Source organism: Symsagittifera roscoffensis, chromosome 6, assembly GCF_963678635.1.
Source record: "Symsagittifera roscoffensis chromosome 6, txSymRosc1.1, whole genome shotgun sequence".
In the NCBI taxonomy this organism is placed as follows: Eukaryota; Metazoa; Xenacoelomorpha; order Acoela; family Convolutidae; genus Symsagittifera; species Symsagittifera roscoffensis.
In genome coordinates this window covers 31,544,185-31,555,925 of record NC_087067.1, presented here as the reverse complement: position 1 = coordinate 31,555,925, position 11,741 = coordinate 31,544,185, and the positions used below count along the sequence as shown (strand labels likewise).

The window sequence follows — 11,741 nt, the reverse complement described above, 5'->3', positions numbered from 1 at the left end:
AGCAAATGACAATCGACATCTTTTTCACAGCGTCAATTTTTTTTCCTAATTTGACAGAAAAACGTCTGCTATTTTAATTGAAAAGATTTCAAATTCCGTCAATACTAAATGAAAACCTTCTGGAGATAAAATCTTTAGACAGCAATCTTATTGAAGCCCAACTTACGTATTAGGATAGAGACATTTTTAATTAGGATTGGGAAATTTTGGGAGCAAAGCAAGTTTTCTTCACTGATTTTTTTAAATAAATTTCAATTATTCTTTGGAGGCTGAAGTTTTGCTGAATATTTCCTTACAAATATATCATTGGTTTTTTTCAGTTTTCGTTTTCTTTTAAACAGGTTGCGAGTAATTTTGAAAGAAATTATTCCTTTTTTCTTTTTTTTTCTCTTACCATTCAACATAGTATGTTTCTTGATAATTACTTCTTTTTAAATTGTTAGAAAATTTAAGTTTTGGGTCGGTTCAAGTAGCATGTTCAGCCAACAGCAAAGCAAAATTATTGCCATTACTTTTGCACAATTCGCATTTCGTGTTTGCGTTTTATAAATCAAAACATCATCTGTCCAACAAAGATTTGAAAAAAAAAGTGAAACAAAAACAGAGGCCATCGACTACTGAGATCTAAGTCTCCCACCACTTTTGCGTCGCTAATCGGTGGCCTATTGCGCTCTTAGAAAACTCGCATAGCTAAGAGTGCATCAACAAGAGCATAGCTAAGAGTGCATTAACACGGACTTTTTAACAAATACTTTAATGGATGTTTTTTAGTTTGATTTTTGGCTATCATATATTTGGAAAAATAACAAGCAAAAAATGAACTATTACAAAAATAGAGAAGCATTGATTAATTTAGAAAAATAGTTTACATTTTTTTAATTAAAGAGCATTCAATTTTTAAACTTTTTTTTCAATAACGTTAGATTTTTTATATAACTTTCGAAATTAAAAAAAATTCTTTTATTTATTTTGCTGTGTGTACAAAAAACGCATATGTAAAGATACAGTTCATGTGCTTCATTTCAAACTTAATTTAAATTTACATAAAGTACTGAGTCAATTTATCTTTCTTTATGAGAACGTACGCTGAAAATACAAGCTGCTTCCTAGATTCTATTGTGAGTCATTTATGAGCAGAATTCGTAGGCAGAAGTACATCCATTGTATCATCTCAATCAGTGCCATGATACTCCAGCCAAGCCATAGGCCCAAGTTGCCCCCTAGGGTGCCACAGAGATCTTGGTATGTGTACTTGGGGGACTCCTCGATTTGGAAGTAGTTGAGGGTGGCAAAATGTATCTCCACTCTGGCGAAGTTCTTTCTCAGGATCTCAGTCAGTGCCTCGACATCCTGACCACCCAACGAGAAGTCCCTTGCTTTGGCCAGAAATCGTTGGACTCTAAGTGATGGTGAAGACTTCAGCAGAGACACGAAGTGAGTCGCGTATGCTTCGGTCGGCCATTCAGTCAAAGAGACTCCAGCGTCGATCCGTCGCTCCTCGCAAGGCGAAGGACAGTCGCAAGTTCTTCTGTTTTTTGTGAAATCTTTCTTGACTGCCGTGACACAGTCGTACTGATGATTGTTGAACAAATTGCAGTGTTGTTGCATTGAAGAATCTACTTGGTCGTTGGCACTGAAGTCCCTTTCAAATGCCAGAAGAGTGCAGTTGCACTGCTTCGCAATTGCAACTTGCTGGCATAAATAGTTGCAATGGTCAGTCGTGTAGCTGTACTTCTTGAAATTTTCCCTCAGCTCCAAAAATGCGGGCCAGTTTTCAACACAGTTTGAAAATGGTGCTTTTTGCTTCAGAATTTTCTCTTGTTCCATGCTAATGATCGTCGCAGCACCTGCGCTCAAAAAGATACCCTTGGAGTTTATTGGCGGGCTCTCGTCTGAGTTTGAAATTGTAAGTCTTGCGCCAGAATTCTGCCCAATTATTCCGATGTATTCGTCTTTGTCCAGGAAAAGTGAGAGTTTCAGTCCGTGTTCGGTTCCAGTTTTGGTGGTCCTGTAGGGTTCCAAGTTGGTTTTGTTGGAGTAAGCATCAACTGCTGTGTTGATGCTGAAACAGTTGCCAAACTCCGCATATTGGGAAGTTTTGAAGTCATGATAGGAACAAAGTTGACCGTCAATCACACACTGAACAATGAAATCCTCAACTTGGTGTCCATTTCCGATAATTTCGGATGCGTTTAGGGTTATGAAAGCTTTGAAGTCTGAATAGTCTGGCATTGCTGATTGCTGGAATGCACTGTACCAGTCATATTGCCTGACTTCTTCAAACACGTTTCCAGTGTCTATGAAACTGACTTGGCTGTCTGAATCGCCATTGGGATCCAGGTTTTCTTCGAAAATCGGACTCTGTTCGGTGGAGGAGGAAGAGTAGTCATACCATGTTGTACTGCTGCTACTGTAATACCAAAATGTGGAAGCTGCCGTAGAGTTGTACCCAGGAGGGAATCCAAGTGGTTCCTCCGGCGGAATGTCTCTCGTAGTTTCAGGCGGATACAGAGTTGTTGGTGGAAAGAAAGACCTTCGCTTGCGACTGTTGATTGCTCTGTACTCAATTTCAAAACCCAGTGCGTTTTCGAAAGAATCTGAAATGAAGTGGACTTTCAAGCTACTTGCAGTTGAAGTTATTTTTTTGCCTGCGAGACCAGATTCTTTAAAACTTCCGCAAAAAGTGTAATTTCCATCTACTTCAAGTGTCATGCCACTTGAATCACGCAGTGAAACCCAATCGTTCAGACACATAGAACTCTTTTGAACCTCAAATTTCGTGAACTTTATTTCAACTATAAATCCAACAGGGGCATATAGAGTATATTTGCAGTTAGAATCAGCCGAGTAATTTTTCGGATAAGTTGGTAGAGTCAATTTTTCGATTTTTTCCGAGACAATAATCTCCCGAACACACGATGCGACACAACCACTTTCGTTTCTCTCGTCATAGCCTCGTTCCACGACACAATCTGCGACATTGTCGCAGGTCCTTGCGCATGTAACTTCACCCGGGCATAAAGCATAACCCTGGTCGCAGGTTGATTCCGAAATGTTTCGCGAAGGGTAGAATTCACATCCGTCATGCTTCAGGTTTTCGTCAGACCCATCGCCGCATTCCGACCTTCCGTTGCACACCCATGCATTAGGGATGCATCGTCCGTTTCGACACTCGAACTGATTTCCCCAATCGCATTCGGGTGGTCCATAGTCGTCTTTGTAGTGCTTATCTTTAAGAGTCTGTCGTGAGAAATCATCCAACCATGCTAAGTCCTGCAGGTACTTGATTCTCGAAAGTGACGTTTTTCGCACAATGTTGTTATTGCAAATTGTCACAGCCGGGAACTCCAGGTCGACAGCGTCAGTTCGGAGATAAACCGAGACGATCACAGGATGTGAATTGTAATCACTCAAAGTGTACATCGTCTGCAAGATGTAGACATAGATGAAAGCAGAATAAACCAGAAACCACATCAATTTCATCAGAAGTGAGGGAGCGAACAGCTGCGGTGAGAGAGCATTCGCCGTTTCTACCGTGAGTTCTCTGATTCTAGTCAATCTCGGTTTTGGACCCTCGTTTTCTTTGGCCTCTTCCTGCGTCTCGCTATCTCCGGCTTTCCCGGTTGAAGCCACATTTATAGTTAGAACACTCATTTTGCTAATTTTTCTGTCCCGCTCTTCGCCCGTCTTTGAACGGAAAGAAGGAGTTTGACCGTGTTCAACGTCTTCATCTTCATTTTCGGGAGAAACTTTCATGCCGTTAAAAACGATCAACTTCAAGAAAATTTTGTAAAGATTTTATGGTAGCTGTGTCCTCTACAATTACGGTTTTAATTTAAAAAGTAGAGTTTAAAGGTTTCCGAAGGTTGATCCGAATATTAAGATTATTCACTAGATATCATGAAAAATCACGTGTGAGATGTCCGAACAAAATGTCAACACTTTTTCAAGCCTCACGATTGGCTTAGCCATTAGAATTAATTCTTCCCCGATTTCACAGTTATGAGAACGATACTTCTTTCTATTTTACTTTTACTGACCTTTCTACATTTTGTTTAACCACCTGCAGAAGCCACGAGATGTGAAAATTTGCAAAACAAAAGCACATATTTTCTCAGAAAGAAAAACAAAAAAGGTTTTATGGAGCCCGAGTATTGCCTTGAAAAGTGTTCTTGATGCTTTGAAAAGCTATTCGGAAACGCAAACATAGAAAATCACGTGAGTCAAATAACATTTTTTTACCTTCATGATTATTTAAACATCTCGAGCTTGGCTTCATTTTGTTTGAAGGAACGCCTTTTTTTGAAAGTTTCTTAGAGTAAAAAAACTAAATATATACTTTTTAAAATTAGATGATACCAACAATAGAAGGAAGGAAAAAAATTGCTGTTGGCAGAAAAAATATAATTAATGTTTTACATCGAAGAGCAGCTGACCAACTAAAGCCCCATTGGAAACCAGTGACTTCAAAATTGATCTCATTGTTAAACTCCACGAAATCATTTGGAACTGTGTCCATAATTGACTTAATGTCAGTTATGAGTTCCTTCAACGAGTCGAGCAGTGGTCGGCTGAAGTCAATGGCGCCCTTGATGAAATCTTGTCTCTGCTTCTCTGAATTTTCTTTGAAAAATGTCGCCTCGAAGTTTGACTTCAACTCAAACGGGAGATCTATTTGAGAGTCGAATTTATTTAGTCCAGAGCCGTCCGCTGATAATTTCAAGCTGAAACCAAAGATTTTTCAGAGAACGGTCCCTTTGCCAGAGCTTTTTTACATTGAGCAAATTGTAAAGTTCGGCTCTTGAATTAAATTGGTGTAAGATTTTAAATATGAGCTATCCTTAGTGCAAATATGAAAGCTTCGATTTATAGACTATTCTCCATTGATATGATTAAGATCTTTCTTTGTATTGAGAGGGCATTAGGAATTTTTTTCCCCAAAATTTTGGATGATCCCCGCAGATTGAAAAGAGTACCTGACAAGAAACTGGTTGTATTTGCACACTTTTTTTCACTGGACACACTTTGTACGTGGGCAAGTATCCGAACACCACATAAATATTGTCCCTACATGACCCGAAAGGCCAGAGGTCTAGTCGAAGTTTGTCTGCTAGCTTCTCGTACAGTGACTCATCCGACATGTTAGGACTGTTTGGAAAGTAGTCTCGAATATCGTAAACTATGAGAACCGAGGCAAGGGATCCATTCCTATAATTGCAGTTGCGGCTTGATCCCAATTGAATGCCCTGAACAAAACAACTTTAATATTATCATTTCTTTCTAAAGGTTATTGTTAGTAGAAATATGTATTCATTACATTACAAATTACAATTTTGCGGAATCCGCTGACACTTGCGGAATTTCCATACAATTTGCAGAATCCGCTTAAATTTGCAGAATCCGGAACAACTAGCTATAATCGCTCCTCGCGAAATCCGCGACGAAAATAATCTATCGGCAAAATTTACGCTAGTTATTTGTGCGTGGAATCCAAAGAACTTTTGTAAGTGGAATCCATTTACATTTAGGAACATGCTTAAAGACTTGTCCCTGAAATCCAGTGGTTCTTAGACACCAAATTGTGTGCCTATTCAGTCCACAAATTGGCCTTGTAATGCAAAAATAAGTTAAACAATTTAAAATTGACAAAAATGGATCAAATGAAAAAAAAAATGTCCATTATCTTTTTCACATTTTGTTTCGAAATTTAACGATAGCTTTTTAAGAAAGAACGAATTACAATAGCAACTAATATTAAAATGTCGTTATAATTGCACTAGAACTAAATTGAGGGGCCATCCTGTAATCAAGTTTCTCCGTCACCCTCGGTATGATTTAGTCTGAAAACGGATTTTTTTTCTTTAATCCGAGTAAGTATCAATAAGGCTTAAATGTAATAATACATTTATCCCCTGAGGATTTTATTTTTATGCAGTCACAATTGGCTAAAAAGTAGAACCTACGTCATAGTTCATGCCCACCTCTTAATAGTCGGAACAAAAATGCAAAAATGAAGCGTTTTGAACCAAGCCCCCACCCCCCCCCCCCCCCCCTACAAATTAAATAGTTTGGTTGCTCGCCTGGAAAGAACTTCTCAGGTAACTGTTCAAACTGTTTCTGTCATTTGAGGTCATCAGCTGATCCGGGTCACAGATGTATCCTGGCTGCTTCAATCCGCAGTCTCTGTATTCAGTCCATGGGTTAGGAATCTGAGCCGCACCAACAAGCACAGTATCAATCAGCCAAGAGAAAAGCAATAAACAAATCAGAGTCAGCATGTGAGTTCTCACAGTTTAACGTAAGCGTGCTTCGTTAGTTTTTTATATGACTTCAGTTCTTGCTCGATTGTTATTGTTTCATTAGTTTAGTTAAATCATTAAAAATTACGGCCTCATGACAGTTATCGAAACGAAAAACAATGACTCAATTTTAACGACTTCAATGACTAAAACAATTTAACTATAGCCGGTATGCGGTTTTAGTTTTTCAGACGGTGGCAGTGTTTATTGTGATCAGACGCCAGCTCAAACTTGGCGAAAAAAAATTGAAAAATAGCAGACCAATCCAGCACAGAATATCGCGTTATGGTGAACCCTAGTCCGCGTCCAACAGTTAAGCTGCAAAGATCTGCATTTCTAAGATTTGCAAATAAAAAATTGACCTATCAAGCTATGGCATTTAAGTGAAGGGTAGCGTTTTCTGGGCAATTAGCTCAGAATGTTCTCGCCACACTGATTGGCGAATAAAATATCAAAAACATGAAATAAAATTAAGTTACGGCTATTAAAAGGTTAAAAAAAGTGGTTGAAAAGATGATATTAGAAAAAGTCACAACTGAGTGCCCGCACTTAGTAAAAAGAAAAAATAATCGATTAAGTTTCAATTAAAAATAAAATTATATAAAAATTAGAACTATATAAGAGCCAAATTTAGATTTTATCATAATCAAATATAAATTGTTTGAACATTTCAACATTATTATAACAGGTTATAATTAGTTAGAATCTATTTTAATTGCTGGAAAAATGTTATCATATTGAAAAATAAATCGTTTATATAACATTTTTCAAGAGATTAAAATAAATCATAATCAAATATTATCGGCTATAAATTGTGTTGAAAATATATCACAATTGATTATAACAGATTTTGTTCTCTTACTTTGACAATATAATATCAAACACTAATGTATTTTATCGTGGACAGAAAATACATTTTTACATCTTACATTTTTGCTGACAAACTCTAACAGGAGATGCCTTGTCTCAATTTAGCTCATCTGAACAATAAAGAATCCTTCATATTATTTTTGAAAAGTTACCGCGTTGAGTAAATAAGCCGAACTAATCAACAATATGAAACAAGGCGCTGATATTTTGATGAAAAAAAAAATTTGGATACAAAATTGTATATTTTAGTTGATTTTAAAACTGCTGAAATGCTGTTCCACTTTTTTAAACTATTCAATATCTATGAAACGCCTACATCATCAGCAACCTGTATGCAAAAAAGATAATAAAAATTATCAAATTCGAAAAAAAACAAAATCTTTGAAGAAAAAAATGAATTTGATCAATTATAATCCATATCAATTGGCTAAAAACAGATTTACTTGCCTAAAAACAGCAACAAAATAACCCATTTCCAACAGATTATAAATAATTTTTTTCTTAAATTTTAGAGACTGATTTTCACTGATTGCGGGTGGTTCATATTTTGTAATAAATTGTCAAGTTTTTCATCCTGTTTCTGTCAGTTTTTTCATCTATTTTGTCTGAAAAAAATTAGAAAATGCAGGCCAGTTTTTATCAGCTGAGAGGCATCTTTTTCGAAAATTATTAACACTTGAAATATGATTGAAAAAGTTTTAATATGGTACTTCCCTTGACCGCATAAGAGGTAGTCAAAACCGCTGCTGAAAAAAAAGAAACCGGTATCAGAGAGAGATTTTTTTTATCTATTGAATTTTTTTCGAGGAAAGTTTTTATTATCCGGCTATCAGTTGCCTTCTATTTTTTTTGTTGACGGCTTAGTTTCTGAATCATACAGTTTGATTCTGGTTGAAGCAAGTTTAGCTAGAAAAAATGTCGCCTTGGTTCAGTCCCTAATTTTTTTTTTGCTTCGATAAGTTTTCTCTGTTTAAATGGATTCAGCGTATGATTTTTGGCCTGTTCAAATTATTTTTTTTTGAAGTGTTAACATAGCATTTTTTGCTTTCAAAGGTTTCAGCATAAAAAAACTTCGAGTTTCAAAACTTCTCGTGACTACAATTTACGACAAAACGGACGTCTAATTATTTATGGTCCGCTTATTTGCCAACAGTGAAAATTTTTGAATGATTTTGCTTTTCTAACGCTTGCATTTTTGGTTTTTTGGTTTTTTTGGACAGAAAATACATTTTTACATCTTACATTTTTGCTGACAAACTCTAACAGGAGATGCCTTGTCTCAATTTAGCTCATCTGAACAATAAAGAATCCTTCATATTATTTTTGAAAGGTTACCGCGTTGAGTAAATAAGCCAAACTAATCAACAATATGAAACAAGGCGCTGATATTTTGATGAAAAAAAAATTTGGATACAAAATTGTATATTTTAGTTGATTTTAAAACTGCTGAAATGCTGTTCCACTTTTTTAAACTATTCAATATCTATGAAACGCCTACATCATCAGCAACCTGTATGCAAAAAAGATAATAAAAATAATCAAATTCGAAAAAAAATAAAATCTTTGAAGAAAAAAATGAATTTGATCAATTATAATCCATATCAATTGGCTAAAAACAGATTTACTTGCCTAAAAACAGCAACAAAATAACCCATTTCCAACAGATTATAAATAATTTTTTTTCTTAAATTTTAGAGACTGATTTTCACTGATTGCGGTTGGTTCATATTTTGTAATAAATTGTCAAGTTTTTCATCCTGTTTCTGTCAGTTTTTTCATCTATTTTGTCTGAAAAAAATTAGAAAATGCAGGCCAGTTTTTATCAGCTGAGAGGCATCTTTTTCGAAAATTATTAACACTTGAAATATGATTGAAAAAGTTTTAATATGGTACTTCCCTTGACCGCATAAGAGGTAGTCAAAACCGCTGCTGAAAAAAAAGAAACCGGTATCAGAGAGAGATATTTTTTATCTATTGAATTTTTTTCGAGGAAAGTTTTTATTATCCGGCTATCAGTTGCCTTCTATTTTTTTTGTTGACGGCTTAGTTTCTGAATCATACAGTTTGATTCTGGTTGAAGCAAGTTTAGCTAGAAAAAATGTCGCCTTGGTTCAGTCCCTAATTTTTTTTTTTTTGCTTCGATAAGTTTTCTCTGTTTAAATGGATTCAGCGTATGATTTTTGGCCTATTCAAATTATTTTTTTTTGAAGTGTTAACATAGCATTTTTTGCTTTCAAAGGTTTCAGCATAAAAAAACTTCGAGTTTCAAAACTTCTCGTGACTACAATTTGCGACAAAACGGACGTCTAATTATTTATGGTCCGCTTATTTGCCAACAGTGAAAATTTTTGAATGATTTTGCTTGTCTAACGCTTGCATTTTTGGTTTTTTGGTTTTTTTGGACAGAAAATACATTTTTACATCTTACATTTTTGCTGACAAACTCTAACAGGAGATGCCTTGTCTCAATTTAGCTCATCTGAACAATAAAGAATCCTTCATATTATTTTTGAAAGGTTACCGCGTTATGTAAATAAGCCAAACTAATCAACAATATGAAACAAGGCGCTGATATTTTGATGAAAAAAAAAATTTGGATACAAAATTGTATATTTTAGTTGATTTTAAAACTGCTGAAATGCTGTTTCCACTTTTTTAAACTATTCAATATCTATGAAACGCCTACATCATCAGCAACCTGTATGCAAAAAAGATAATAAAAATAATCAAATTCGAAAAAAAATAAAATCTTTGAAGAAAAAAATGAATTTGATCAATTATAATCCATATCAATTGGCTAAAAACAGATTTACTTGCCTAAAAACAGCAACAAAATAACCCATTTCCAACAGATTATAAATAATTTTTTTTCTTAAATTTTAGAGACTGATTTTCACTGATTGCGGTTGGTTCATATTTTGTAATAAATTGTCAAGTTTTTCATCCTGTTTCTGTCAGTTTTTTCATCTATTTTGTCTGAAAAAAAATTAGAAAATGCAGGCCAGTTTTTATCAGCTGAGAGGCATCTTTTTCGAAAATTATTGACACTTGAAATATGATTGAAAAAGTTTTAATATGGTACTTCCCTTGACCGCATAAGAGGTAGTCAAAACCGCTGCTGAAAAAAAAAGAAACCGGTATCAGAGAGAGATATTTTTTATCTATTGAATTTTTTTCGAGGAAAGTTTTTATTATCCGGCTATCAGTTGCCTTCTATTTTTTTTGTTGACGGCTTAGTTTCTGAATCATACAGTTTGATTCTGGTTGAAGCAAGTTTAGCTAGAAAAAATGTCGCCTTGGTTCAGTCCCTAATTTTTTTTTTGCTTCGATAAGTTTTCTCTGTTTAAATGGATTCAGCGTATGATTTTTGGCCTATTCAAATTATTTTTTTTTGAAGTGTTAACATAGCATTTTTTGCTTTCAAAGGTTTCAGCATAAAAAAACTTCGAGTTTCAAAACTTCTCGTGACTACAATTTACGACAAAACGGACGTCTAATTATTTATGGTCCGCTTATTTGCCGACAGTGAAAATTTTTGAATGATTTTGCTTGTCTAACGCTTGCATTTTTCGTTTTCGAATTTTTTCTATCATGCTGAACATCACTCGAGACAAACGATTGACAATTTTCCTTGTGTATTTTGTTTCGACACGCTGACGTTCATTAATTTTTTTCCGCCAGCTTCATATTGGTTTGGTATCAGCATTCTTATTAGTAGTAAGATTTTGCAAATTAAAGCTTAAACAAAACAATATGAAACAAACCTTTTACAACCTTTTTTTAACTTGTGAAGCCCAGTGTGAAGCCTATGAATTCATCTGACTGCAGATAAATATGTGTCTTGTTTTTTTTCAGTTTTTGGTTTTGCAGTAGAGTCCATGGCATCTTGATTGTTAGTTGTCAGTTATGCTAATTAGAGTGAAGGAAGTTTTTTTTTATCCTCATCCATTTTTGTATCGCCGAAAGCTGCAAAGCTCAGCTTAAGTCGTTGCACTAAATTATGCGTTATGCGAGCAAACTATAAACTTACTTGCTTATAAAACAAAGAATCTAAAAATATCTAAAAATAGTACTATAGAAAGAAAAAATTCAACCGAAAATTTATAAAAATCTACAAATTTTTCTTTTTTTTTCCTGTATGCATGATATCTCTCAACTTCGTTTCGGAAAAAATATATATTTTATCACCCTTGCGCAAAGACAATGAAAATGAAAAAATTGGTTTATTTTGCAATCTTACATCACTTTTATTTTGCGCAAAAAATAATATGAGGAAAAAAAAACAGCTATCGAGTCAGAGCTTTAAAAAATGAGATTTTGATAGTAAAAGCAGTGTTTTGGCTTCTATTTTTTGAAATTTATCAATTTTTGCATTTTCACGTTAGGAGCACATTCTTTTGCATCTTTGAAACAGCAAAAATCTAAAAAACTGCCATATCTGAGCTCTCTACATCAGAAAAACGCAATCTACAAAAAATGCACAAATGTCAATAAAATTTTCAACAAAAGCTGGTATAATTAAGTTTTCGTTTTTGAATTTTGACTTGTTTTTCAAATTATAATGCAAATAAA

General features: G+C 34.7%; 2 protein-coding genes across 2 annotated transcripts; both read right to left on the bottom strand.

The window, feature by feature from the left end:
* Positions 1-1,057: 1,057 nt before the first annotated feature.
* LOC134848073 (uncharacterized) lies at positions 1,058-4,073 on the bottom strand. The gene has a single exon (XM_063865413.1). The coding sequence runs from the start codon at positions 3,754-3,756 to the stop codon at positions 1,114-1,116; it is 2,643 nt and encodes an 880-aa protein (XP_063721483.1). The 5' UTR covers positions 3,757-4,073; the 3' UTR covers positions 1,058-1,113.
* Positions 4,074-4,365: 292 nt separating this feature from the next.
* LOC134848261 (uncharacterized) lies at positions 4,366-6,348 on the bottom strand. The gene is made up of 3 exons (XM_063865647.1): positions 6,081-6,348; positions 4,977-5,246; positions 4,366-4,724 (listed from the first exon to the last, which is right to left on the bottom strand). The coding sequence occupies exons 1-3, from the start codon at positions 6,276-6,278 to the stop codon at positions 4,689-4,691; spliced, it is 504 nt and encodes a 167-aa protein (XP_063721717.1). The 5' UTR covers positions 6,279-6,348; the 3' UTR covers positions 4,366-4,688.
* Between the last annotated feature and the right edge of the window lie 5,393 nt (positions 6,349-11,741).

Bases quoted from the DNA above. Each gene is read 5' to 3' on its own strand.
- LOC134848073 (XM_063865413.1), bottom strand. From the start codon at position 3,756: ATGAAAGTTTCTCCCGAAAATGAAGATGAAGACGTTGAACACGGTCAA.
- LOC134848261 (XM_063865647.1), bottom strand. From the start codon at position 6,278: ATGCTGACTCTGATTTGTTTATTGCTTTTCTCTTGGCTGATTGATACT. The intron at 5,247-6,080 runs GCGAGCAACCAA...TGTTTTGTTCAG, and splicing joins ACCTGAGAAGTTCTTTCCAG to GGCATTCAATTGGGATCAAG. The intron at 4,725-4,976 runs GTACTCTTTTCA...CTTTGGTTTCAG, and splicing joins TACAACCAGTTTCTTGTCAG to CTTGAAATTATCAGCGGACG.